This window comes from Lampetra planeri, chromosome 16 (assembly GCF_965212315.1).
Source record: "Lampetra planeri chromosome 16, kcLamPlan1.2.h2, whole genome shotgun sequence".
Lineage (NCBI taxonomy): Eukaryota > Metazoa > Chordata > Hyperoartia > Petromyzontiformes > Petromyzontidae > Lampetra > Lampetra planeri.
The window spans coordinates 4,102,100-4,126,616 of record NC_136122.1 but is presented as its reverse complement, the minus strand read 5'-3'; the positions used below and the strand labels follow the sequence as shown (position 1 = coordinate 4,126,616).

At 52.9% G+C, this 24,517-nt stretch overlaps 1 protein-coding gene across 1 annotated transcript in view; it reads left to right on the top strand.

The window, feature by feature from the left end:
- Positions 1-23,267, top strand: part of LOC144722942 (switch-associated protein 70-like) — a 69,232-nt gene extending 45,965 nt beyond the window's left edge. Inside the window, exons 5-12 of the mRNA XM_078601372.1 lie at positions 373-519; positions 1,620-1,728; positions 4,141-4,322; positions 5,481-5,588; positions 10,028-10,194; positions 11,595-11,793; positions 14,799-14,895; positions 16,561-23,267. Coding sequence (XP_078457498.1) covers positions 373-519; positions 1,620-1,728; positions 4,141-4,322; positions 5,481-5,588; positions 10,028-10,194; positions 11,595-11,793; positions 14,799-14,895; positions 16,561-16,724 — 1,173 coding nt within the window. The 3' untranslated portion in view covers positions 16,725-23,267. The remainder of the gene's footprint in view (positions 1-372; positions 520-1,619; positions 1,729-4,140; positions 4,323-5,480; positions 5,589-10,027; positions 10,195-11,594; positions 11,794-14,798; positions 14,896-16,560) is intronic.
- Positions 23,268-24,517: the final 1,250 nt, after the last annotated feature.

Below are 24,517 nucleotides of genomic sequence, written 5' to 3'. Positions count from 1 at the left end.
TGACCGTGTGGTTCTTTATTTGGATGTCTGACTGACCTGAGTGACAGGTTGGATGTTTGAATGGTTTGGTGGATGTTGGTATGGTTGTTTGGGCGGTTGTGTGGTTGGATGAGTAGTTGTCTGTTTGAATGGCTAGTGGGCTATCTGACGCGCTGACTGCCCTGCCTGGCTGATTGGTTTCACAGTGGGCTTGTCGGCCTGGTTAACTGAATGATTGACCGGCTGTATGGCTGCCTGATTGCTGTGACACCGTCATCATCGTCATCATCGTCATCATCATCGTCACCATCGCCAGTCCTGTGAATCACCCACCCACCCACCTGAACGAGGAGGAATGCGTTCAAACTAATTATCCGATTGTGCTCACGACAGGGCAGCCTCAGTAAAAAGGGCCACCGGCGTAAGAATTGGATGGAGCGATGGTTCGTGCTGCGGCCGGGCACCATGTCATACTACCTGAGCGAGCACCAAAAGGAGAAGAAGGGAGACATCGTGCTGGAGAGGCCCTGCTCTGTATCGGTGAGTCACACAGAGATACACCGACTGTGCTCCCCAGTGTGCCATTTCGCTGCGTTTCAGCTGCCCGGCGCTCCGTTCGCTGTTGTGAACCATGCTTCTCCGCCCTCCGTTGTTGCTGGGGGGCGACTGCCTGCAACTGTCCAGTTGCGTCCTTCACGAGCCTCCTGCGCAAAGGCCAATCTTGACACCAATGTTACCGATCATCGCACAGGCGGGTAGATGCATGCATAGACGCACACACAAATACACGCAAGCACAGATCCCAAACATAGACAAATATCCGCCACCATAGCCTTAACAGACTATTGGGGCAAGTGCTGTTAGCGAGCACCGATGAAGGCCGGCGTGGCACACGAGGGGGTGGTTAGCCAGCACCACGTCCGGCCACCTTTGTCTCCCTAGTGGCGAAGTTTATACAACACACCAGTCGACCTAGGGGAAGCCCAAGACCGGTTCAGATATTCGTCACTGGTGTTGGTCATGAGTGGGAGTCGAACTCGGGTCACCTGGTGGACACACACGGTTACAGTACACACTGACAAGTGCGCACACACACAACAAGAGCTGCCATTCGCCACTAAGTGCCGGGCTAGGTGCACTTGTGGTCACGTGGAGTGTCAAAGGCTCCCTAGCAGGTCATTGAACAGACCTAGGAACCATGGATTAATTTACTGAGATGACTGGCAGATGCACCACCCATGCCCGCTATTGTGCCGACTTGCTGTGTTTTATCCGCCCGGCACTCCATTCGTTGTTGTGAGCGTCACTCCTCCACCCTGCGTTGTTGTAGGAGGGCGACTGTCTCCAACTGCCCAGTACCGTCTTCCATGAACTTCCTGCACAGAGGCCAATGTTGACACCGCTGGTACCAGTTACTCTGGTCGTCGGGTTCATAATCCAGTGCGCTAACTACTACACCACCACTCTCACACGTACACCCGTGTACCACCTGTTCGCGTAGTACCTGTTTATGGATAAATTTGACCCTGTCACAGGAATGCAGAACTACCACGGGTGGATCGGGGCCGCCACGCGAAAAGACGAGCCTTGGCCGAGCGAATCGGTCGCCCATGCGTTGTTTTTGTGCCGTCCCTTGGCAGTCGATCGTAGACAAAGACGGCAGGAAGTGCTTGTTCATGATCAAGGGCTTGGAGAAGAGCTTCGAGATCAGCGCGTCCGACCCGCGGCAGAAGCAGGAGTGGATCACGGGTACGGAGTCCCTCGCCGCGCGCGCGCGTCCAGACCCTCCGCGTACCCTCCGACGTATTCCATGCCCCCTCGCCCCCCGTGTATTACCCCCCTACGGGTAGCGAAATGTGTTGGGGTCGCCGCGCGAGACAGATGGACAAAGCAGCGGCGTCTGAAAGCCGACGGCGAAATCCGTGGAGTTTTTTGGTAAAAAAATGTTTCACGTGACAAATCTTACGAATTGGCTGCGTCGAGTGGTGGTGGGTTACCGACGCATTCGCATTCACGCGATCTAACCCAAAAAAAAAACGTTATTGTGAATGATATTGGTCACGAAAGCCGACTGCTACGTGTTGAATTTACAAGTTGGGTTCCGCCGCCGAGGTCACTGATCACAGCCCCCCATGGGGGGCTAGCGGTGGCTAGGAGATGTTAACCACCTCGCCTGGTATACAGGAGGTCATAGGTTCGATCGCAACCATGACGACGCTATATAGCTCACTGAACCTTTACCTGATAAAATAAGAAATAGTAAATATCCAGTTTGAGCTTCCAGGAGTGGGACTTTAACGACGACCCCACACGGTGCAGCGGCTGCGGCCACCCGAGCCATACGATGTGCCACGTCACTAACAACTTGGATCGTTCCATGCCCTCTCTCCGGCGGAGCGGACGGCATTGAGTCACGCTACTCCCGTAGCCGTCATCGCACTGCTCACAAACGTACACCCGGACATGTGATTTACACCGTCTTGTCATGCGCTAGAAGAAGATTGTCATTTAATGGAACCTCCCCAGCCTTAATTAATAGTGATTTAGCACATTCGGTATTTGCGCTGTTCTTGTCGCCAGGGATGTCAGGAAGGCACTGCTGTGTTTCGCAGACGGATACGATGTTGCCAATAGGAAGCGATTTTGGCACTACTCGTTTCGAATGACGCCAGAGGATCCTTCACGGCGCGTATTCGTGATGGTTGTACAGCACCTTGCAGTCACGGCCAGGGCAGCCTGCTGGATTTGAGCAGCGAAACCCTCCGCTGGGCCACGCCACGTGGCCTGATCAGTGCCTTGGCATCAACAGGTGCCCACTGGCTTGTGTTGTTGCTCTGGAGACCGGGAGATCCATGATCGATGTTCGGCCACGGCGACCGAACATATTTTCCCACGCGCTTAACCTTCAACAATGCACGTTCAACCCTGATGAAACTTGGAGAGCCGAATGGTTTTCCCACCTGATGACGATTGCTTGTGTTGCAATCGAAACGTTGTGATTTAATTTATTTTATTTTATACCTACGTGACTTTATCGAAAGAACCACAGAGTATGGATCCCTGCAGTCACGAAAACTTCAAATCTAGATTCAAAGGAACTCGCAAACAAACACCTTGTCGTGAAAAACCCAACGCAGAATATCCCTGGGTTTGATCTTCCATGAAGCTCATGGCCGACCCTAAACTGCTTCGGCACAAACCATGCCAGATGCGGATACCCGATGCACAAATGAAAAATGAAAAACTTTACAGCGTGCAACTGTGGTCATCCAGAACAGACCATAGTACAACACATAACGACGCAATGCCCCGATCCATAAATACGAAGGAGACATCACAGCGATGATACAACTCCGCTACTGCTCCAGACGCAGCTGTCTGGCTTGACCACCTGAATGTGAAACATGTAGTCGTTGCTGTGCATCTACATCAGCCACACGAAAGAAGGAGGAGGGAGAGGCCCGTTGGCCCACACAGGACTTGTGCACTTCCCCTACGCCGCTGTTCAGCTGCACAACCCTGTATATATTTATAAATATATATATTCGTGCACACCAACGTCCGCATTCTGCGTTTATTCTTGGATGCACTGCGGCCGTGCGGGACAAATTTGCAGTTGGAATTGTGAGCGAGTCGATCCCAGGTCACGTGCTCGAGTCGTCCTGCTAACGCTGGCTCGTTCGTTCGGGTTCGACATAGGCCTGGTACCTGGTCTGTTGTTACGATTAGAGCTCGTATGTGATTGGCTAGTTTAATAGAGTGAGTGCTAGGGCTCTAGTTGGTTACTTTAATAGAGGGCTAGGATTAGACTCTGGTGAGCTAGTTTGACAGGGCGAGTGCTAGGACTAGTCTCTGGCTGGTTAGTGTGCCCTAGCTCTCACGTGACCCCCACCTTATCGCACAGTCTCAATGGGGGTACAACACGGTTGACCCATCGGCGGGTCGCGTGCATGCCAGGCGAGGCGCGGCGACATTCTGCCCCAACGGGGACGCCCTCGTGAGCTCCGTCTCGCGACGAGAGGGAGACCCCCTCGCTTGGCGCCAGCGGGTGGCGCGCGGAACCAAATCGCGGGCAGCTGCTGCTGCTGCCGCACCATCTTTACCTCTCTCTCGCCCCCCTCCCCCCCCCCCCCCAACGCGCCACCTTCCCCGGGCCCGCAGCCCTGCAGGCGTCCATCCGCCTGCGCGACGAGGGAAAGTGCTCGCCGCACGCCGAGCTGCGCCAGCGGCGGCGCGAGGAGCGGGGGCGGCGGCGCGAGGAGCAGGCGGAGCTGGCGCGGCGCATGACGGAGCTGCAGGCGGCGCGCGACACCCAGAACCGGGAGCTGCAGCAGCTGGCGCAGGCGAGGGCGGCGGCGGCGTCGAGCTGCGGAGCGGCGCGGCTTTGGGGACGCGCACGGCGAGGGCTCCCCTTTGTCCGGCATTCCGGATAACGGGGAGCTCTCGCTGCACGGGGCAAAAGCCCGTCTCGCGATCGATAGCCAAGCAGGACTCAAGATTCGCTGGGTTTAACGTAGCTACCCGAGCTAACAGGAGCTGCCCCGTAGGCGCACGGTTTCATTCGTTGGCCCCCGCTCTTGGGGGAGGGGGTGTTCTGCCCATAAATCGATTGTGCTGGCGAGCCAGGAGTGCAACTCCTCCTTGATGCCCACGGTCCACCGAAACCTCACGGCCGCCACGGTGCTGGGTTACAGGCCACGTGCGTAGCCACTGCGGCCCAGTAAACGCGAGGTCGCGGCGTCGTGGCCCGCAGCACGTGCTGACCCGGCTCCTGACCCGGCTCCTGGCCCGGCTCCTGACCCTACCACCTCACCCAGGCCTCTGACTCGAGCCCCGACTCTCTGACTCGCCACAACCCCACGCCTCACCCCGACCATCGCTCTCACAGTACCCATCACGTCACTCAGAACCCCTGCAAATCCTCACGACAACACTTACCCCTACCCTCACATTTAACACGAACGCTTAGCTAACATTTTTTTTTATTATGACGATTTACTCTCACATTACCTCTAACAATACCACAGCCTGTAGCTATAACCCTAATATTTAACTGGAACTCTACTTCTGGCCATAACCCTGTGTGGTTCTTTCTGCACATACGAGACTTCTATTCCTGACCAAAGATTGCCCATCTCACCTTCACAGACTGTAGTGACAAGTGTTGTTAACGAGTAGCACCTATGCAGGGCGGCACGGCACATGAGGGTGTGGGTGGCCAGCACCATACCCGGCCACCTTTGTCTCCGTAGTGGCGATGTTTATATACTGCACCAGGTACTCATTTGAGGCTGAGTCGACCTAGGGAAGGCTCTGGACCAGTTCAGATAATCGTCACTGGTGTTGAGATTGAGCAGCATTAGAACCAGAGTCGTCGGGTTCGTAAACACTGTGCACTTACCGCTACGCTTCCCATATATTCCTGACCGCTCACCCTGCCACCAATGGCCCTCGTCACAACACGACTTCTGTTCCTGACCGCTGGCCCTGCCGTCACCCAGGCCCATCGCGAGGCGGAGGCGCGAGCCGTCCTGGAGGAGCAGCTACGTCTGCAGAGCCAAGTGGAGCTGCAGAAGCGCTACGAGTTCGAGCTGCTCAAGGAGAAGCAGGTGCGTGCGTGTGTGCATGTGTGTGTGCTCAGAGGTTCGGAGAGCCGTGAGGTGCTGCAAGGATGGTTGGCGGTCGCCGATTGCTGAGGAGATGGAGTCTGCCTCAGTGGCCCGCGATCACAAATCGCTCTTTAATTCCATTAAAAAGTAACCTGCAGCGCCACACCTATTACCCAAGCGAAATGCTGAGGAACGGTGGCGTATGTGCATAGACTGCCCTACATGACATCATAGCAACAATCTGGACCACTGTACGGGTTCCACAGGATTGGTCCCCCTCTTTAAGAAGGGGGAGTGCACAGACTGTAACAACTACAGGTGCATCTCACTCCTCAGTGTGCCGGGCAAGGTCCTGGAAAGGATTATTCAACATTGTCTTTCTAGGCACGATGAGGAGAGGCTTGCGGAGCCCCAATGCGGTTTCAGGAAAGGGCGGTCCTGCACAGATGCCATATTTTCTGTCCGTCTGCTACAGCAGAGGTGTAGGGAAGTCCAACAAGACCTACATCTCTGCTTTATCGACCTGGTCAAGGCCTATGATACCATCAGTAGGTCTGGGCTCTGGGTTGTTCTTCGTGCTTTCGGAGTCCCTGACCCTTTTCTCACGATCATTAAGGACCTTCATGATGGTGAGCGGGCCCGGGTAAAATTACGTGGCATGGAGTCAGAGTCATTCCCTGTACACCTTGGGGTGCGACAGGGATGTCCTCTGGCTCCCACATTACTTAAGATCTATTTTGACCACGAAGTTCGTGAAGCCTTCAATGGCTGTACCGGAGGAATTTCCATCTGGTACAGATACAATGGTAAGCTGATCGATGCCCGGGTGCGGTCAAGGGATGGCTCCCTATTGCTCAACCACGTTATGTATGCCAATGATCTGGTGATAGCTGCTCACTCAGAGGAGGAGTTGGAGGTGCTGCTGCTGAACCTGGAGCTTGCCACTAAGAGGTGGGGCCTTACCATCAGCCCCACCAAAACTAAGCACCTGCCTGGGTATTTTGTACCATTGGACAATCCACCCCCACAACTCCCAATTGGCGATAGGGCAGTTGTGGAGAGAATGGAGAGGTTCCCATACCTGGGCAGTGTGCTCATGACCGGCTCTGGTTTAACAACAGAGGTCTCACTCCGAATCAGTCGAGCGGCATTTTATTTTTATCGGTTGCGTAATGCTGTGTGGAAGGTACCTGGTCTCTCGCTCCGCACGAAGCTCCAGGTCTTCTCGGCCATGGTCATTCCCTCCCTTCTCTACGCTTGCGAAACGTGGACCCCGCTAATGGAACATCTTCGCCGGTTAGAAACATTTAGGCTGGCCTGCAGGCTGGATTGTGTGAGGAGCTCACAAATACTTGAAAGATCTGGACAAAGTCCCATTGCAGGCAGCCGCCCTGCAGCAACAACAGAGGGTAGAGATTGAGCGACGCTCATAACAGTGAGCGGAGTGCCGGGCAGCTAAAACGCAGCGAATTGGCACAGTGGCTTCTGGGTCTGTCCTGTGACCTCCTGTCAGCGAGCCTTTGACACTTGACGTGGCCTCACCGTGCACCTAGACTGGCATAAATGATGTGGTGATGACACCAATACTGAGAGGTGGATGATGATGACGGCTGTTGTTGTTTGCATGCAGACATACAGCGAGGAGTGGTGGCGCAGGGGTTAGCGCGTTGTGCGATGTTTCCCACCTGAGTTCAATTCCTGGCCACGACTACTGCTAACATCAGTGGTGGGTGATATTGGATCCGCCCCCCGCTTCACTAACCCTCGTGACCGACACAACCCCAGCCTTGGAGGCCTTCATTCAGCACTGGATTGACAAGGACTCTCACATTCTTATATCTGGTCGTCTGACTGTGTGGAATGGTGAGACGCACCCAGGTCTCCTCTGTAGGTTTTCCCAGCTGTGCTGCGTAGCTCTCTGACGTCTTTCCGGGAACCGAACCTTCCGGCACATGCAGCTGGTTTCTTTCGTGAGCGCGCGAACACGCACGATGGCGCGTGTGCAAGCACGCACGATGGCGCACGTGCGCGTAAAGTGAAAGTTAAAACGAAGAGCAGAAGCGGCCGTTCCTCTTTCGTGAAAACTCATTTCTTTAGAGCTGCTTTTTGTGTTTCTTGTCCTTCCCCCACATCTCCGATTAGCACGGTTGGCTATGTACTGTGCGAAAGAACTTCAACGTACATACATACAAACGTACGTACATCAGCGGAGTTCTGTTGTAAGCGCTCTGCTGACAGCCATGATGTGTGCCGCGCTCACGGTGCCTGCGTGCGGGACTGCCGCAGTTCAGTCGATGCAACTCAGCGGTCTGTCCCCCTGCTGCTCGTAGAACTCTCAACAGTTGCTGCTGGTCTGGCTGTTGCTGCCTCTAGAGGACTCGTACTGAGTTCGACGATTTCTACGAATATCAAACGTGCTCTGCTTTCACGTGGTTTCTCCAGAAATAGGCTCACTGAGTCTCGAGACTCTTTTCAACAGGATATTGCACTGGGATGTCTGATTAGATTCTACATTCAAGTGATCAGGATACTGAAACTATAATCTAATTGAATTGTGCAGTCGGTTCATCGTTCTTTCATCGTGTACAGGCTGGTCGTGCCTTACGATTACTTTCATCAAATTATTTTAATGAAAGTGGGGTGCCGCGGTGGCTAGGAGATGTTAACTACCTCGCCTGGTATACAGGAGGTCGTGTGTTCGATCCCAACCCTGACGCCTGCTGTATATTTGGTATTTGCATGTATCTCTTGCCGTGATCACGTGGATTTTTCTCCGGGTTCTCCGGTTTTCTCCTCCTTATTTAGAAGCATGCGCTTCACATTTCCACGTGATAATCCACTTTGTTCAGCTATCATTTGTAACCAGGTCGCTTTTGAAATACGTTGTAACAACAATGTTTCCTTATGCTGTTAAACTTACGTAAATGACGCAAGTATTCACGTACAGGTTTCAGGTTTTTATTTTGTTTCACCAGGCAAGAACCCAAGAGACCAGGGTACAGCCTCATTTGCAAGAGTGACCTGGGGCACGAGTCTGCCAGTAGGAGGCGGCAATGATTGCAGCTGCTACTGTATGTGTACACAGTACAACAATCCCAATTGAGTTGTATTGCGGTGGACTTCACATTTTTTTGGTCACATTTGGACTCTGACGCCGGTACACAACCAACGGGGCCCGCTCTTGCGAATGACATCGGGTATTTTTAACGTGAACTGCGAAGCCAGACAGCGTGCATTTTTGCAATTAATGCACCCCGCGGTATTAACCGGGGAGGCCGCTGGATTTTACCCACGAACCTCCACAACAAGCGGCGAACGTCACTGCAGCAGGAGGAAGCGGAGTTAACGCGAAGGCAGCAGGCGACATGGGGGGAGGCCACAGAACCGTTTCCGATTATCGCCGCTGGTGTAGGCCGTGAGCGGGAACGGAACGTGGGTGTTGCCGGGTTCGTAGTGGCAGCGCGCTAAACCGCTGCACCACCGCTCCCCCACACATCTATTTGTAGACACACACGCAGATGTGTTGGCCGGGGCTCTGGAGGAACTTCCCTGCGAGGGCGGTTATCACTGCACAGCTGGCAGGCTACACCGCTCATCGTTATTTTTCATAATTTTTCACCCACGCTAACTTCCGGCGCACTTCCTTGAAATTTTGCCCCCACGCTAACGAGAAGCGATTTTAACGTCCCTCACCGTGCAACCTTCAATCACTTCTGGGCGAGCCCAATAAAGGGCATGCCTGTACTGTGGGGAGCTGTGGTGTCGCCATTAGCGCACTGCACGACGAACTACGGCGACCCAAATTATATTCCCGCTAACGACCGCGCATGAATTGCTCTAGCACAGCAAGTGAACCATTTGTCTCCTTGGTATTTGCTGATTGATTTTAATCGACACTATATAGAATTTTTTTGGGGTGCCACGGTGGCGAGATGTTAACTACCTCGTCTGGTATACAGGAGGTTGTGGGTGCGATCACGACCCTGACGCCTGCTGTATATTTGGAGTTTGTGGTCGCGTGGATTTTCTCCGGGTCCTCCGGTTTTTCCCTCTGTATTTAGAATCACCATCACGTATTTGGCTGCTATAAATTTCCACCCAATAAACCATTTCTTTGAGCTATCATTTGTGGCCAGCTCGCTTTTGAAAAAGAGCTCTATTTGTTTTTAACATTTTTATATGTTCGTTTTGATTTTTTTTTGCAGAATCTGCACTGTGTACAGCCCAAACGACGGTGACTTGCGTGTAGGATTTGATGCGTGCGTTGTCGGCATGAGACTACAATTTAACTCGTGAGCCCATCAGTCGTTTGTGGCCAGGTCACTTCTGAAAATGAGCTCTAGAGCTCAGTGGGCCTTACCTGATCAACTATGAATAGTTTGAATAGTTAAATAGTTTTGCTTGTCCTGCGCGCGCGTGCGTGCGTGTGTGTGTCGCAGGTGATCGCGGGCATGGAGGCGGAGATGGCGGTGCGGGCGCTCGAGGCAGAGATGCAGCAGCGGCGGATCCACGAGCTGGAGGAGATGCACACGCAGCTGCGCGTCGCGCTGGAGGCGGAGCGCCGCAGCAAGCGCGACGAGGAGGCGGCGCGCGAACTGCAGGCGCGGTGAGCAGGACGATGCCGTCATGCAGCGCAGTCACCCAGAGCCTCACCCAGAGCCTCACCCAGACTCTAACCCAGACTCTCACCCAGACCCTCACCCAGACCCTCACCCAGAGCCTCACTCAGACTCTCACTCAGAGCCTCACCCAGAGCCTCACCCAGACTCTCACTCAGACTCTCACTCAGACTCTCACCCAGACTCTCACTCAGAGCCTCACTCAGAGCCTCACTCAGACTCTCACTCAGACTCCCACTCAGACTCTCACCCAGACTCTCACCCAGACTCTCACTCAGAGCCTCACTCAGACTCTCACCCAGACTCTCACTCAGAGCCTCACTCAGAGCCTCACTCAGACTCTCACTCAGACTCCCACTCAGACTCTCACCCAGACTCTCACCCAGACTCTCACCCAGACTCTCACCCAGACTCCCACTCAGACTCCCACCCAGACTCTCACCCAGACTCTCGTTCAAAGAAGCAAAGACAACGAACCCCTTCTGTAGCCTTCTTAGGGACTGCTGGGGCAAGTGCCGTGAGTGAGTAGAGGCGGCGAGGCCGATCTTGACACCAGTGTTACCAATGATCGCACAGGCAGGTAGCTGCATGCACACAAAATACAAAGATCCCTCGTATATCCTGGAACAGACTGTTGGGGCAAGTGCTGTTAGCGAGCAGCACCTATGAAGGCCAGCACGGCACACGAAGGGGTGGGTGGCCAGCGCCACGCCGGGCCGCCTTTGTCTCCCCGGTGCTGATGTTTACACACACCATCCCAGATACTCACTTAAGGCTGAGTCGACCTAGAGCACAGATACAGTTTGGTCAGAGCAAAGAGACACAAGTGCCCTGAAACACGGACGAACTCATTAAACGAAACTGAAAACTAAACAATTTTTTTTGTACCAGGTAAGGCCCACTGAGCTACATAGTTCTTTCTCAGAAGCGACCTGGCCATCACAAACGATAGCTCAACGAAGTGGCTCATCATCACGTGGAAATGTATAGCAGTCAAATACTCCAACCGCATGTCGAATCTAAATTTGGAGGGGAAAAAACCGGAGAACCCGGAGAAAAATTCCACGTGACCACGGGGGGAGAGACACACAAGCTCCAAATATACAGGCGTCGGGTTCGGGATCGAAACCGCGACCTCCTGCATACCAGGCGAAGGATTTAACATCTCACCACCCCAGCGCCACAAATATGAGTCTGAACTCCCCCCCCCCCCCGTCCCCTACTGACACGACTCCACGAGACGCATCGTTGTGAGCGGAGGGCTCCCGCGGGCGGGCGAGCGGGCAGGCGAGCGAGCGGGCGGACGGGCGAGCGGGCGGGCGAGCGGGCGGGCGAGCGGGCGAGCGGGCGGGCGGCGTCTCTAAGCGCGTGGCGCGCGCCGGCACAGGCTGCTGCAGGAGGAGGCGGCGAAGCGTCACGAGCTGGAGCGTCTGCGCCAGCAGCAGGAGCTGGAGATGGAGGTGACGCGGCAGGAGAAGGCCGTGCTGGAGATGGAGCGTGCCGAGCGCGACGTCGCGCTGCGCGAGGCCGGGCAGCAGCTCGAGCAGCTGGAGCAGGAGCGGCAGCAGGCGCAGCTCAAGTACCAGGTGTGTGTGAGCGTGTGTGTGTGAGCGTGTTTATGTGTGCGTGTGTGTGCGTGTATATGTGTGTGAGCGTGTGTGTGAGCATGTGTGCGTGTGAGCGTGTGCGTGTGTATGTGTGCGTGTGTGTGAGCGTGTGTGAGCGTGTGTGGGTGCTTGTGTTCCTTTCCCTGTACACCTTGGGTGCGGCAGGGATGTCCTCTGGCTCCCACATTATTTAACATCTATTTTGACCGCGTAGTTCGTGAAGCCTTCAATAGCTGTACCGGGGGAATTTCCATTTGGTACAAATATAATGGGAGGCTGATCGATGCCCGGGTGCGATCAAGGGATGGCTCCCTATTGGTCAACCACGTTATGTATGCCGATGATTTGATAATAGCTGCTCATTCAGAGGAGGAGTTGGAGACGCTGCTGCGTCTCCAACTCTGACTGGAGCGTGCCACTAAGAGGTGGGGCCTTACCATCAGCCCCACCAAAACTAAGCACCTGCCTGGGTATTTTGTACCATCGGACACTCCACCCCCACAACTCCCAATCGGTGATGGGGCAGTAGTGGAGAGTGGAGAGTTTCCCATACCTGGGCAGTGTGCTTATGACCGGCTCCAGTTTAACAGCAGAGGTCTCACTCCGAATCAGTCGAGCGGCAATATCTTTTCATCGGTTGCGTAACGCTGTGTGGAAGCTACCTGGTCTGTCGCTCCGCACGAAGCTTCAGGTCTTCTCGGCCACAGTCATTCCATCCCTTCTCTACGCTTGCGAAACGTGGACCCCCCTAATGGAGCATCTTCGCCAGTTGGAAACATTTCGGCTGGCCTGCCTACGATCCATCCTGGGTTTAACCAGGCTGGATTGTGTGAGGAGCTCACAAATCCTTGAAAGATCTGGGCAAAGTCCCATCGGTGAGCTCCTCCGGCAGGCAAGGCTGCGTTGGCTGGGTCATGTAGCCCGCATGCCCAGCCACTGCATGCCTAAACAGCTTTTGTTCGGCCGGATCGAGGGGGCTAAACGGGCGTGGCACGGGCTAGAGAAGAGATGGAGTGATGTGGTACAGGAGGACGTGGAGCTGAGTGGACTTGCCAATGACTGGTACGAGCGGTGTCAAGATTGGCCTCTGTGGAGGAGGCTCGTGAAGGACGCTACTGGGCAGTTGGAGGCAGTTGCCCTCCAACAACAACGGAGGGCGGAGGAGCGACGCTCACAACAACGAGCGGAGTGCCGGGTGGCTAAAGCACAGCAAGTTGGTACAGTAGGGGGCACAGGTGGTGCATCAGCCAGTCATCTTGGTCATCTCGGTCAGTCGACCCGTGGCACCTGGGTCTGCCCCGTGACCTCCTGCCAGCAGGCGTTCGACACTTCACGTGGCCTCAAGGTGCACTTGGCCTGGCACAAGCGTCGTGGTGACGTCACCGCCACTTAGTGGCGAATGGCGGTTGTTGTGCGTGTGTGTGTGAGCGTGTGTTTGTGTGTGTGTGTGTGTGAGCGTGTGTGTGTGCGTGTGTGTGTGAGCGTGTGTGTGTGTGTGCGTATGTGTGCGTGTGTGTGCGCGTGTGTGTGCGTGAGAGCGTGCGTGTGTGTGCGTGTGTGTGAGCGTGTGTGCGTGTGTGTGAGCGTGTATGTGTGTGTGTGAGCGAGTGTGTGTAAGCGTGTGTGTGACCGTGTGTGAGCGTGTGTGTGTGTGTGAGCGAGTGTGTGTGTGTGTATGTGCGAATGTGTGTGAGCGTGTGTGTGAGCGTGTGTGTGAGCATGTGTGTGTGCGTGCGTGTGGTAGTGTAGCGGGTAGCGCTCTGCGCTTTGAACCTGGCGACCCGGGTTCGATTCTCGCTCACAGCCACCACAAGTGACGATTATCTGAACCGGTCCCCCCTAGGTCGACTCAGCCTCAAATGGATACCTGTTGTGTTGTGTAGTAAACATCGCCACTGGTTAGACAAAGGCGGCCAGGCGTGGTGCTGGCCACCCACCTCCTCGTGTGCCGTGCCGGCCTTCATAGGTGCTCGCTAACAGCACTTGCCTCAACAGTCTGTTAATGCTATACGGGGGATATTTGTCTTTGTGTGTGCGGGGGAATGCATGGATGTGTGCCTGTTCGTGTGAATTCGCGGGTGTGTGAATGTGCGAGCTTATTTTTGGCAGTTTCTGTAGAGGGTACTAAAGTGGCACGGCACGGGCTAGAGAAGAGACGGACTGATGCAGTACAGGAAGATGTGGAGCTGAGTCGACTTGCCGATGACCGGTACCAGCGGTGTCAAGATCGGCCTCGATGGAGGAGGTTCGAGAAGGACGCTGCTGGGCAGTTTGAGGCAGTCACCCTCCAGCAATAATGGGGGGCAGATGAATGATGAGCAGAGCACCGGGTGGCTAAAATGCAGAAAGTTGGCCGAGTGGGGACTTCAGGTGGTGCACTTGCCATTGATCTCAGTCAATCAATGCATGGCAGTTCGGCCTGTCCTGTGGCCTCCCAGCAAGCCTTAAACACTTCACGTGGCCTCAAGGTGCACCGAGCTTGTGCCAAGCATTAAAAAACTATTTTTAAAAATGTTTTACCTGGAAAGGCCCATTGAGCTATGTAGCTCTTTTTCAGAAGCGACCTGGCCACAAATGACAGTTCAGCGAAGTGGCTTATCACGTGGAAATGTAGAGCAGCCAAATACTCTAAACACACGTTTCTAAATATTGAGGGAAAAACCGAAGGACCCAGAGAAAAATCCACGCGACCACGGGGAGAGAAACGTGCAAACTCCAAAAATACAGCAGGCATCAGGGTTGGGGTCGAACCCACAACCTCCTCCATACCAGGCGAGGGAGTTAACGTCTCGCTTCCGGCGGGAGCGGGGAGACAAAGGAGTGGCTGGGGCACGATGCCCCGGCCACAACAGTCCGCCGAAGGCCGTTGCCTCCCTGGCAGTCTGTCGAAGGCTGTACGGGGACCGTGTGCCTGTTGTGTGACTTGTGCGTGTCTGTTGCGTGGCTTGTGCGTGGCGACCTCTGGGCGCGCCCCGTGCTTGCAGGAGGCTTCGGAGCGGCTTGCGTCGGCGAGCACGCGCACCCAGAGCTGGCGCGAGCGCGTCAAGGAGTGCGAGTCCCTGCTGCGACCCATCAGGCCAGGTGCCCGCACGCCCTCCGTTCAGACCCCCCCCTACCCATCCCCCCACCGTCCCCTACAAGTGAGCCGCACGCGCGTAGTGAGCAAGCGCGATCCTGCAATCGTGTGTTTAGGAGGTAGTTCACCGTGCCGACGTTTACACACCGCACCAGATGGTCATTCGAGGCTGAGTCGACCTAGGGGAGGGCCAGCACCACGCCTGGGAGCCTTTGTCTCCCCAGTGGCGATGTTTACACACCACACGAGGTGCTCATTTGAGGCTGAGTCGACCTAGGGGAGGCCCAGGACCGGTTTAGATAATCGTCACTGGTGTTGACCGTGAGCGGGAATCAAACTCGGGGTGCCGGGTTCGTAGCGCAACGCGCTAACCGCTGCACCACCGCTCCCCACAAATGCTCACACCCGCAGTCGCCCATTGCAGTGGAAGCAATCAGCACACCCTTTGGGAGCAAGCACATGTGTGCTTATATTAAAATTAGTGTGCTTGTATCAGAAGTTGCCCTTTTTCTTACCCCTACCAGTGTCATGTAGGGATGTGTTGCTTACAGCAGAATTGTGCTTATAAGAGGATCCAGCTTTCACTGTGCAACATTTTAGAAAGTTAAAACAAAATATCTTTGTTTTAATCGCTGGTTGAATTCGCATTTTGCTAGTTTTTTTTTTAAGAAATATGCTTCATTGTGAGTCGATAGCCGCCCATTCATAGCCGGAGCATCCAGACTGGCAACGAGCGTTGCTGCTCTGACACCTCGCGGCTGACGTGCAGCCCCACCAGGGGTCTGGGAGGCTCGCACGGCGGAACGTCCGCGACTCGCCAACGCTGCCCTCGCGGCGTCGGCTTTGGTCAGGGGTCTGCAACCAAAATAACAAGAGCTCTAGAGAGGCTCTCTTACTGGGTGTTTTGGCCTACTTTTCCATGCCGGCCAGACTTTGCGGACGAAGTGGGGGTGCCCGCTCTGCTACCAACGTTCTCCACCCAACTCTCCAGTCCTTACGCTGGCACGGAGGCCATGAGCTACTTCACCCTTTCCCGCGCAAGCTGTTAGCGTTAGCTTTTTATTCAGAGAGGCGTCATGCTGCTGTTTTTAAAGACATTGTACTCACCGCCGAGAACGTGAGCGACACGACCGCATTCTATAATAACTGGCACCAAACTGTGCTACATGATTTTGTGGGAGCCTCGGTACTGATAATGTTATTATTATTATTTTCTTCCGGTTCCGTTCCAATGACGTACACCTACAGCACGTCATCGGAACGGAATAGAAATAAAAACTGATCATGTACATGTACGTCATCGGGGCGGGACAGGATTATGCATGATAGTGGAGTTCTCTTTACTGTTCCTTGACGCTTTGCCTTCACCGGTCACATGCCAGTCGACGTCGAAGCAGCCAAGCAGTTCTCTAGAACCCCTTTGTGTGTTTAGTTTGTTGCACTTCCCCCGCACCTCTGATTAGCACGGTTGGCTACGTACGATGCAAAAGAACTTCAAAATGCTTACATTACACTACCACCAACAACTTGGGCCCCTTAATTATCGTTTTCGTTGTTAGCGGGTAGTTTAAACTTCATCCAGAGTCGTCAGCGTAGCGTAGCTCCGTCCGCCCTCACACAGAAGCTGCGTGCCCCCCCTTACCCCCCTCGTTCGTCTTCCCCTCGCGCAGGCGACCGGCCGGCAGCCATTGTCTCCCACCGCGGCCAGGGGGCCTTCACCAAGGAAGAGTTCAACATCTACCGCAAGAAGAAGGAGTCTGTGGACACCGGCGACGATGGCGAAGAGGTGGCGGCCGCGTCGGCAGCTGCCCCCATCGCATACGGCCGAGAGTGAAGGGCGGAGACCGGAGTAGTCACCCCATGAACCTCCCCGGCCATGACAAGGGGGTCTGAGTGAAGTCTCTCTGACTGTGACGACCCCCGTCTGAGTGAAGTCTCTCTCTGACTGTGACGACCCCCGTCTGAGTGAAGTCTCTCCCTGACTGTGACGACCCCTGTCTGAGTGAAGTCTCTCTCTGACCGTGACAACCCCCGTCTGAGTGAAGTCTCTCCCTGACTGTGACGACCCCCGTCTGAGAGAAGTCTCTCTCTGACCGTGACAACCCCCGTCTGAGTGAAGTCTCTCCCTGACTGTGACGACCCCCGTCTGAGAGAAGTCTCTCTCTGACCGTGACAACCCCCGTCTGAGTGAAGTCTCTCCCTGACCGTGACAACCCCCGTCTGAGAGAAGTCTCTCTCTGACTGTGATGACCTCCGTCTGAGTGAAGTCTCTCCCTGACCGTGACAACCCCCGTCTGAGTGAAGTCTCTCCCTGACTGTGACGACCCCCGTCTGAGAGAAGTCTCTCCCTGACCGTGACAACCCATGTCTGAGTGAAGTCTCTCCCTGACCGTGACGACCCCCGTCTGAGTGAAGTCTCTCTCTGACTGTGATGACCCCCGTCTGAGTGAAGTCTCTCCCTGACCGTGACGACCTCCGTCTGAGTGAAGTCTCTCCCTGACTGTGATGACCCCCGTCTGAGTGAAGTCTCTCCCTGACCGTGACGACCCCCGTCTGAGTGAAGTCTCTCTGACTGTGACGACCCCCGTCTGAGTGAAGTCTCTCCCTGACTGTGACGACCTCCATCTTTGTGAAGTCTCTCTCTGACCGTGACGACCCCCGTCTGAGTGAAGTCTCTCCCTGACTGTGACGACCTCCGTCTGAGTGAAGTCTCTCTCTGACCGTGACGACCCCCGTCTGAGTGAAGTCTCTCCCTGACTGTGACGACCCCCATCTGAGTGAAGTCTCTCCCTGACTGTGACAACCCCCGTCTGAGTGAAGTCTCTCCCTGACTGTGATGACCTCCGTCTGAGTGAAGTCTCTCTCTGACCGTGACAACCCCCGTCTGAGTGAAGTCTCTCCCTGACCGTGACGACCACCGTCTGAGTGAAGTCTCTCCCTGACTGTGATGACCCCCGTCTGAGTGAAGTCTCTCCCTGACCGTGACGACCCCCGTCTGAGTGAAGTCTCTCCCTGACCGTGACGACCCCCGTCTGAGTGAAGTCTCTCCCTGACTGTGATGACCCCCGTCTGAGTGAAGTCTCTCCCTGACCGTGACGACCCCCGTCTGAGTGAAGTCTCTCTAACTGTGACGACCCCCATCTGAGTGAAGTCTCTCTCTGACCGTGACGACCCCGTCTGAGTGAAGTCTCTCCCTGACCGTGACGACCCCCGTCTGAGTGAAGTCTCTCTCTGACTGTGATGACCCCCGTCTGAGTGAAGTCTCTCCCTGACCGTGACGACCTCCGTCTGAGTGAAGTCTCTCCCTGACTGTGATGACCCCCGTCTGAGTGAAGTCTCTCCCTGACCGTGACGACCCCCGTCTGAGTGAAGTCTCTCTGACTGTGACGACCCCCGTCTGAGTGAAGTCTCTCCCTGACTGTGACGACCTCCATCTTTGTGAAGTCTCTCTCTGACCGTGACGACCCCCGTCTGAGTGAAGTCTCTCCCTGACTGTGACGACCTCCGTCTGAGTGAAGTCTCTCTCTGACCGTGACGACCCCCGTCTGAGTGAAGTCTCTCCCTGACTGTGACGACCCCCGTCTGAGTGAAGTCTCTCCCTGACTGTGACAACCCCCGTCTGAGTGAAGTCTCTCCCTGACTGTGATGACCTCCGTCTGAGTGAAGTCTCTCTCTGACCGTGACAACCCCCGTCTGAGTGAAGTCTCTCCCTGACCGTGACGACCACCGTCTGAGTGAAGTCTCTCCCTGACTGTGATGACCCCCGTCTGAGTGAAGTCTCTCCCTGACCGTGACGACCCCCGTCTGAGTGAAGTCTCTCCCTGACCATGACGACCACCGTCTGAGTGAAGTCTCTCCCTGACTGTGATGACCCCCGTCTGAGTGAAGTCTCTCCCTGACCGTGACGACCCCCGTCTGAGTGAAGTCTCTCTAACTGTGACGACCCCCATCTGAGTGAAGTCTCTCCCTGACTGTGACGACCTCCATCTTTGTGAAGTCTCTCTCTGACCGTGACGACCCCCGTCTGAGTGAAGTCTCTCCCTGACTGTGACGACCTCCGTCTGAGTGAAGTCTCTCTCTGACCGTGACGACCCCCGTCTGAGTGAAGTCTCTCCCTGACTGTGACGACCTCCGTCTGAGTGAAGTCTCTCTCTGACCGTGACGACCCCGTCTGAGTGAAGTCTCTCCCTGACTGTGACGACCCCCGTCTGAGTGAAGTCTCTCCCTGACTGTGATGACCCCCGTCTGAGTGAAGTCTCTCAGACCGTGACGACCCCCGTCTGAGTGAAGTCTCTCCCTGACCGTGACGACCCCTGTCTGAGTGAAGTCTCTCCCTGACTGTGACGACCCCTGTCTGCGTGAACTCTTCGGGCACTGCCGTCGTAATGATTCTGACCTGGTGGCTTCATGGGGGGCTGGGGTTTGTGGTGAGGCACCCTGAAGATGAGTGTGTGGCTGACTGGAGCTGGGTAGATATCTTCAAATGGGCTGTGGGCTGCGGTCGTTGTTGAAGCACCTCTGAGGTCACGGGTTCAAACGTCGGAGCCTTCGTGCTCTCACGCTTGCTGATGGCTGCACTGGGGTGGCTAAGTCAGGAGCGTCCAGGTTCTGAGTTAAATCCTACGTAGGGCCCAATGTAAAATGATTGAAATTTTCAAGACTGTCCCCCGCACCCCCACCGACAGATCCGCCTCCGTGGCAGCCTTTGTCTGACTGTGCAGCCAGCAACCTTAGGCACATAGGTTCAGTTCCTGGAGCTGGTGGAACCTCATTGGGCTGGGACTGAGCCACTCCAACTGACCTGATCGGTTCAAGCTCCAAGGACTTGAACTCCGAACCCCAGTCTAATGCACATAGCATTGTATGCAGAGACTCGCTCACACATGATTCTTCATATTTTAACATGTAGCATTGTATTATGTTGCTTAAATGAGCATACGGGGCTTCTTCCATCAGATTGCCGTTAGGTTTTATTAGTAGCTACAAGGTTTAAACGTGTAACCTTAACAGCAGGCTTTAAACTTAGAGCTGGCATGAAACCGTGAGTCATTGTTGCAAAGCTGCATTGTCCAGAATAGAAATCGCTTCCATGTCATTTGAAGTCATTAGCACAGAGTGTTAAGTGTAAAAATCATTGTATTAAAAAAGATAAACGAATGGTCATTAATCTGGCTTCATAAGGTGCAGCGGCAGACCAGTGCTGTTAGCAAGCACCTGTTAAGGCCGGCGATGCACGTGACCTGGGTGGTGTGGCCAGCACCACGCCCAGCCACCTTTATCTCCCCAGCGCTGATGTTTAGGCAGTGTTGACCTCAGCGGAGGTCATGGACAGGTTGAGATACTACTCGGTTGACGTTGTGCACATCCAGAAATCGAAGCCAGGTCACGGGGGCCACAGAGCAGTGCGCTAATAGCTGCACCACTGCTCCTCATACATTCGGGATGACTTTTCTCATTTACATACTTCGGATGCAAAAAAATATCAGATTTTTTTAGGACAATTTGGGGTCTTTTATTATATTTTGGGACCATTTTCTGATTTTTAAGAATAAGTTTGGGTCTGTTATCAGATGTAGGGACCGTGTCCGTGACGTAATCATTTAAGGCACGAGAGGGCACGGGACTCACGTCATGTGACCTCTCCTGTGATGTCATACACATCCTGAATACATATATATAACAACACGTATATCCGTTTCGCCACATAAAATATAAAAGTATTTCTTACATAACCCACCAGCCACCGCAGCCTCTTGGGAGTGCGTCATTGACCAGTTTGGACATCCAGTGTCTCGTCATGAATAATACGCGCACACACATATAGAGTGTCGAACATATGGAAAATATATGGAAGGATATATGTTTTCAAGTTGTAGTGTAGTTATAGGTTATACAGATCGATCTATATATATGGGTTTTATATATATAGGGCAGTACGGCACGTGAGGGGAGGTAATGCGGCCATCCTTGTCTCACTCAATGCTAATGGCGACTTATTTTCACCAGGTATTAATTTAAGGCTGAGTAGAACTAGGGGAGATACAGGGCAGGGTCAGATGCCACACACATGTCCGGAAATCAAAACCCAGAGATCGCAAAGCAGAGCGCAAACCGCTGTGCCACCGCTCCAAAGACAACTGACTTGGGGACAGTGCTGTTAGCGAGCATCTATGAAGGATGGCACAGAACACGAGGGGGTGGGTGGGTGGCCAGCACCACGCCTGGCAGTCTTTGTCTCACGTTTTTTACACACATATATAGGCGATTTTTGTTGTTCAAGAGCCAAGGATACAGCAGGAATATCAGAGAAAGGGCGAGAGACTGCTTAACACGCGACCAATATCATCGATAATATACGTTTTTTCGGGTTATATTGCGTAAATACCACGTGCGTTCAAGCATATTCCAGTTACAGTCAACCTGCTCAACTGACCAATGGCGTGACGCTCATCTCCATTGGTGGCACCAAGCCGATGGTGGAAATTCCACATTCCTATGGCGGTGGGGCGGGAGGCAAGGGGGAGAAAAATCTTCATGGGATGGACTTAAGTGTTGACTTCCCCAAAGTGGTTACTCAGTTTATCAACATCGGCTCAGCCGACCCCTGAATGGGAATTTAACTTGCATGCTTCCCGTTGTGAGTCAAACCACCAAAAGCACAGATAATAATAACAACAACAAACTCAACACATCCGCCACAATGTCTCCCCACCACAAGTTGAGTTTAATGTAGAAAGTGTTAAGGTCGGACCCTGGAGAGGAAGCCCTCGCATTGTAAACTTCAACAACTTTCTCACACTGGCAGCTAAATAAAGGACACCGGATTTACGTTGCCGCGTGTCAACTACGCTCTAGTCTGGATTATAATACCAATCCCAATGCCCACCATTCACCCCTGCGATGTGTCACCACGGCGCCCGTGCCAGGCCGGACACACCTTGAGGCCACGTGAAGTGTCGAAGGCTCGCTGACAGGAGGTCACGGGACAGACCCCAGCAAGGTGCCATGGGGTTGGCTGAGATGACTAGCAGATGCACCAGCTGTGCCTCCCATACTGTGCCAACTTTGCTGCATGAGGATTATAATAAGCCCATATTCCCACCTGTGTTAGAAAGAAGAAGTCGAGGGTGCATCTTAGACGTGTGCGTGTGTGAGTTCAACCCAGACTCGTGGAAAATAAGAATAGGTTTTACCCTTTCTGGCAACTACAACAGGTGTTAAGATGTTCAAACACCACAAATGCCTGTTGCAAGGAATCGAAGCCTGCATTAACCACACGTGATTGTGGTAAACATGCAAACAAACATGCTCTGATACTTAGAAAAGCATTATCTTTGAAACTGATTGGCGTACACCAGAGAACCTTCTTCATGACCTAGTTCTTACCATAAAGTCACGTAGAAGGGAAATAATAAAATAATATAAATATAACGTAATAAAATATAATTCTCACGACGTTGTGACTTTACCGAAAGAACCAATAACATGAATCCCTGCAGTCACGAAAGCTTTAAATCGAAATTTAGTTCTTACCAGTTTCAGATGAGAGAACAACGCCAAGAGACGAACAGTACAAAGACGACGCACAGAACATTTATAGCTCGGGGTGGGCAACTGCATTGACACGGGACACAAGATTGGAAGGGGGGGGTTTGCATTTCACTTCCTCAGAGTGTCAATCAATCAGCAAAATACGGCGCAGTTGTAAACCATTGTGTGTACATTGCAGCAAATTAGCATAAGATGCTGTTCTCCAACTCGACGTTTATTTCAGTATTGACGTATCTCTTAGCCGGATTAATATAAGATTCTAGATTAACCTAATTCCTGTACATTGTTTTCCAATAAACCATTTGTGTGAGCAGTTCTCTACTTACTGCACGTCGCATAAATATCTCAATGAACGGTGATGCTCTGGTTTGTCAGATCACTTGTTAATCCATTACTTAATTCAACAACAATATTCGTTTATTATTTAGGAAAGAACTAATATATATACGATATACCATGACAATAACAATGACACCATAATGTGATTATAAGTAATGAACGAAAAGTTATGCAGGACAGTGTTTGGAAATATGTTGTTGTTTGTAAAGTACTGAGAAGCCCTTTGAGATGCGATTTTTTATATTGCGTGGACATTGTATGTTTTACAATTATTTAGATGCCTGACATATGTAATAAGCAATGTACATTTAATGAAAATTGTATTGTTTGTCACGTTCACTCTTTTTAACATTTGTCTTGCAAGCAAAAAACTAATTTACGTTTTAGAAACGTAAGTTTTACCAAGCCTTGTAAGAGAGTGTGGATTTTTTTTAAGTTTTGCTTTTTAAACGAACCTTATCAAATAAAATCTCATCTGACTAATAAAGTGTATTCCTGTCTCCATTATGAAAACAGCCAGTGTTAAACTGAGATTTTGGATATCGCAAACCTTCCACCACGTAAAAAGAAAAACTTCAATACAGGAGGGACCCGACATTGCGGACCCTATTATCCGTGCAGCTGTCTGTGATTTAGACCACCTGTCCATGGGGGAAAAAAATGCGGATAATAGCACGAATATGCCACTCAACTTCTCTTGTCTGCGACTAAAATGTGCGGATAACAGGGAAACGGGACGGGGAGAAATCGTGGATAATTAATCATTGGCCATTGGAAGAATAGGACCACATATAAAAGTATTTCCGGACTCTACAGCTCCTGAGGATAATAGGTGTCACGGATGATAGGTCGCGTGTAAGCGGAATTTCTCCTGTATCGCTGTCGCCATGTGGCAGGTACATTTACTCTTGATTCTCATCGTTTCTTTCCTTACCCCAGGCAGCCCAATGATTCTCTCTGTACAGGAAAATGTGGCCTCCCACCTGTTTCATCTGTACGGGATGGAGCGTTGCCCCATCGCATGTGTGCATCATCTGAACGTGCTCCGATTTCCACAGATCTTGGACAATTGTTGGTGCCTGCCTTGCCGCTCGTCCACGGTTACTCCTCGTGCCTCCGAGTCATTCTCTCTCTACGCGAGCGAGCAAATACTGTGCAGCACGTCCTACGTTTACATTAGAATGATTATGTTGCCTTATAGACTGCATGTGCTGTGAGTGAGCACTTGCGAAGGCCAGAACAGCTCCGGTTTCCCCGGAGCTTCGGCAATTGTTGTGTGGCGAGCATCACACCGCGCTGGTGATATGTTAACTACCTTGCCTGGTATACAGGTCGTGGGTTCGATCCAGACCCTGAGACCTGTATATTTGGAGTTTGCATGTTCTCCCCGTTGTCCTGTGGGGTTTTCTCTCCACATTTAGAAACATGTGTTCTCTCCACATTTAGAGTATTTGGCTCCTATAAATGTCCACATTATAAGCCACTTAGAAACATGCGCTTAGAGTATTTGGCTGTTATAAATGTCCACACGATAAGCCACTTCGTTGAGCTTTCATTTGTGGCCAGCTCGCTTCTGAAAAATAGCTAGAATATCTCAGTGGACCTTACCTGGTAATATAAAGAATTGTTTATTTTAATTGAGCTATCATTTGGGGCCAGGACGCTTCTGAAAAAGAGCTTTACAGGTGAGCCCCGCACCTACGACCTGATTGGTTCCTGTACGACGGTCGTAAGTCG